The sequence below is a fragment of the Strongylocentrotus purpuratus genome, unplaced genomic scaffold, assembly GCF_000002235.5.
Source record: "Strongylocentrotus purpuratus isolate Spur 01 unplaced genomic scaffold, Spur_5.0 spur5_scaffold_12, whole genome shotgun sequence".
Lineage (NCBI taxonomy): Eukaryota > Metazoa > Echinodermata > Echinoidea > Camarodonta > Strongylocentrotidae > Strongylocentrotus > Strongylocentrotus purpuratus.
In genome coordinates this window covers 20,457,303-20,461,777 of record NW_022145597.1, presented here as the reverse complement: position 1 = coordinate 20,461,777, position 4,475 = coordinate 20,457,303, and the positions used below count along the sequence as shown (strand labels likewise).

The 4,475-nt window shown below is 42.1% G+C and overlaps 1 protein-coding gene across 1 annotated transcript; it reads right to left on the bottom strand.

The window, feature by feature from the left end:
• Window positions 1-892: 892 nt before the first annotated feature.
• LOC105436564 (mediator of RNA polymerase II transcription subunit 11-like) lies at window positions 893-3,180 on the bottom strand. The gene is made up of 3 exons (XM_030982066.1): window positions 3,046-3,180; window positions 1,754-1,884; window positions 893-1,168 (listed from the first exon to the last, which is right to left on the bottom strand). The coding sequence occupies exons 1-3, from the start codon at window positions 3,122-3,124 to the stop codon at window positions 1,040-1,042; spliced, it is 339 nt and encodes a 112-aa protein (XP_030837926.1). The 5' UTR covers window positions 3,125-3,180; the 3' UTR covers window positions 893-1,039.
• Window positions 3,181-4,475: the final 1,295 nt, after the last annotated feature.

The window sequence follows — 4,475 nt, the reverse complement described above, 5'->3', positions numbered from 1 at the left end:
CAATGCCTAATCGGTGACCATTGGTCCCCCATGATCCTCTTTTTCAATGTTAATTGAGAGCTGAGTTGATGAGATAACCACCTGTCCAGTGACCTTCCAGGGTGGTCTAATCCCTCCTATAAACTAGTACAGATAAGCTTTAAGTCTTGAAATGTGCATCTATGAATATCATATCCTCACTTCTAGTTCCACAGTTCTTTGATCTGCTGTAGATGTTGCCTTTAATGTCACAGATCTATGATCATCACTGCACTGCTCCTACCTGAGCACTGTATCAGTGCCCCACAGGATTCCATGACATTTGCTCCGGCGACAATTGCTCCGCTGTAAATTTCATATACTAATCGAATGGCTAACTTCAACCCTGGATTCAACACTATACCCTACCCTAAACCTAACCCTAAACCTAACATAAAACCCTATTGAAACCCTAACCCTAACCCTACATCTTAGACGAAATAAAGCCCGGAGCAATTGTCGCAGGAGCAAATGTCGTGTCACCGCCCCACAGACATACACATGGCATCACTAAGGGCAATGAGGAAGATGATCACTGAAGTAAGTAGACTCCATCTCAACTAGCTTGCATGCTATCGCTTCTCAGCAGACAACTATGACAGTGTTGATGAAAATGCTCTATCATTGGACTGAGAAGTGCGTTCTTGACCTCTTCATCATGAAGCAGATGACAATATTGGTAGAGCTCACAACCATTGACTCTTGTAACTCCCTCAACTTGGTCTTGGCATGCTTCACCATGTACTCGTACCTCAATATGGGCTGAGAATAATGCCCATGTTGACAATGGTAACACCGGTCGTCATTAAACAGAGTGTTTTCTAGCCCTCCATGATCATCTGAGCAAGCTCTGACCGTCCCAGGTGAAGACGTCGATGTACACGAAGATGTCCATCACGAATAACAAGCTAGTGATCAATGGATGGAGAATTATTTCCCTCCTCTCAGCCTGGTATGTGCTATGGCTGGCACCCATGAAGCAGAATGATGATGACAACGTCCATCACGAAGACACCCCTGATCATTGGACTGTAAGCGTTTTCTTGATTTCTGTGAGTTTCGTCTTAGCGTGCTCTAGTCTGTGTATCGCCATCTGGGCTTCTTTCTGAGCCGAGTAACTAGATCCCTCGTGGGGCTGTCCCGTCGATACCTAAAATTGTGAAAATAAGATTGAATTGATCAGCAAAATGTTGATAGCAAAAGAATATGTAAAGGAAAGTTATAAAGAACATATAATAACTAGTAGAACAAATTTATCTCTGTGATTAGGTGCTGCTTGTAATTGTGTTTACATTTTTGCAAAGAAAAAGACATGCCATGGTTTGCATTTCTATTTAAACAATCATGTGTCAAACAACTTCAAGTTCAAAGATTTTGTACTGTTTAGTGTTTAGCTCAATGCCCCATTCCCCACCTATTTTTCAGATGTCTCTGATTGTATTCGATAAAATGCACAACATTTAAGCTCATCAGAAACCTGGTATTTTCATCAAGAGTTCACTACTACAGGCTTAGAACTTAGAAGAACAATAATATGCCAAAGCCAAGGAGAGTTAAATCAAGCAAGGGTATTAAAGAACATTATAGTTTAATTGAAATTAGAGAAAGATATCTTACTCTTAGTTAGGTTTAGGCCTTCAATTTCATGTATGGTACCTGGCCCTGACAATCATCGTTCTACGGGTGATGGGGGGGGGGGGGGGGGGGATTCAGTCACGTTCCCCAAAACTCTTACCTGTGAAAGATAGTTGATCTGCTCCATGAGTCTCTTCTCAACAGCTTCCAGTGTCTTTGCAAATGTTTTGGTGTTGGAGTCAATCTGTTTTTCAACAGGTCTATCCTTGGACAGTTCTAGAATCACTTTTCCTGTCAATCAGAAGAAGAAAAAAAATCAGGAATTAAAAGAATTATAGATTAAAAAAACAATAAAGATGGTGCAGGCGCAGATCCAGGATTTCTTAGGGGAGGGGGCCCAAATTTGAAATTATGCGACCAGCAGTGGCGTAAGGAGAAAAAAAGTTTCGGGGATGGGGGAGACAAAAAAAATCTGCATCACCCCACTTTTACATGCAGGTCCGATGAGCATATTTTTATACCTCATTCATGACACAGGCAGGTAACTAATTGATGAGGGGTCCAGGGGCGGAGCACCCAGAAGCTAGGGGGTCTTAGGCATTAAGATACTGTCAGATGGGGGGAAGGGGGCTCGAGGCCCCTGACATGTAGGCTTTTAAATAAGCATATTGTTTGCCTGACTGTAAATTTAGGAATTTCTCATTTTCCAAAAGATGCATAAAAAAGTATAACTTACTAAAAAGTGAGGAAAAATCTCCCAAAATTATGTCATTTCAGCAACATTTGTAAATCTTTGGTATTGAATTAGAAATAAACTGTGTTTGAATCTTATTGGGAGGGGGCACCTGACCCCCCCCCCCCAATCCACAACTTGTTGCCGTGAAATTGCGAACTGATATCCCCCTTTTCTTTTCTTCTTCCTCTTTTTTTCCTTCCCTTTATCTCCTCTCTTCCTTCCTTCTCTCTTATTTTTTTGATGGGGGTTGGGGGAGGCAATGCCCCTTTGCCCACCCCCTTTTTCTTTTCTTCCTCTTCCTTCTTTCCCTTTATTTAACTCTCCTCTTTCCCTTTGCCTTCTTTTCCTACTCTCTCTCTCTCTCTCTCGCTTTTTGTAGGGGAGGGGGGGGGTGGGCAAGGCCTGCTCGCCCCCCACCCCCTGAATCCGCACCTGCTCAATGGAATGCAACCATTTTCTGATGAACTTGGGCATCGCCATGGGATTATTTATAGTTTATGCACAGTTCGAATAGCGCGGGCAGAATCACAATGGATGCACGCATTTGTATTCACATTTCCGTGTGCAAATTCCAGTGTGCGGCAACGTCAACGCAAAAGGCAAAGACACATTGCAAACCACGAACTCAACTCATCAATGTAATGTAGCAAACACACAAGTCTCTCTCAAGTCATAATAATGTCAAAAAGAAAAAGAATAAAATTATTATATTTTACCTGCATGTTGGACAACTAAGGCAATATCTGTTTCGATACTCTCCAGTTGCTTTAGTCTGTCTTCAAATCCAGATGACATGATGACAATTTTTATATCAACATGTGTTGTGGTGGCGATCTAGTACATGAACGTTATCATCAGCGCGCGCTATATAAGTGTATACTACATAGAGATTGAGTAGCTGGTAAGCTAGCTGAACGTTACAGTGCAGTGTGCAGTGAGGCATACGGAGGCATAATGATTACATTAGCTTATTGTAATATGGACGATTCCATTTGGACGGGGGTGTCAATCTCATTATATCTTGCAGGTGCGACGACCAACCTGGCTGGGACGATGGTTTCTTTTTACGGATATAGTCTAGGCAGAATGTGCCCTTCTAGTTTTTGCTACTTCGATAGCAACTATAGCCTTCAGAGTGATACCCTTTTCCCATCACTGAATTTTGAGAAAATCGTGAAGATCCACAATTTGAGAAAAGATGGAAGAGGAACTAATAAGAAAGTAAGAAAAAACGCTGGTAGATTATTTTGTTTTCTTAGTTGTCTTTACCTATAGTTTACCATTTTCTTTGATTTTTTCATGTGAGATATATATGGCATGGGTTCACCAACACTATTTAAAACGCTATCCCTGCATATATAATTAAGTTATGTGTATTATAACTGTATACAGTGGCATATATGTAAGATTTTTTCAAGGGGGGAGTTTTGAAATTAGATTGCATGTGACCCTGCGGCGAATCAGCCAGCCGGGGGGGGGGGGGGTAGGAGCATTAATGTTTTCTCGACGGGGGAAGGTGAGGGGTAGTAGTCCTAGTGTTAAGATTTTGTTCAACACCCATCCTGCACCCCCCCCCCCCTTGAGCAAAAAAAAGGGGGGGGGGAAGGAGCTTTTAATTTAATTTTATTTTTTATTTTTTGTTTTATTATTATTTATTTTTTAGGGGGGCAGGGGGTCCGAGGCCCACTCTCCTGGATCCGCCACTGACAGGAACATTGAGGGGGATGTTTACCCTCAAACACCAACCCCCCCCCCCCCACCCCCCCCCCCCCCCCCCGCGTTCGCGCCTTACCTGTTATTTGTAGGTATTTGGATCTAGCTGATGATTATTTTTCCCAACATCTATTAAAATCATAATTTGTTCAAAACTTTCCAAATTTACTGTACATTACACCCCCTCTAAAAGTTTCCAATTTTATATCAGATTTTAGCTTGCGCTGATGGAGAATATTTCTTTATCCCCTACAAGAAATAGAACAGACTGGGAATGGGTCACAATTAAGCCAATCGCAATCCTCGTTCTAGAAAGCTTGACCCTGTAATATTTACGTGGAGTGTTGGCCAATTAGACGAAGGCTAGCAAACTCAATTCCTGGCGTGGTACACGGTTCAAACATCGGAAGTACGGAGAGGATCGTTTTGCGAA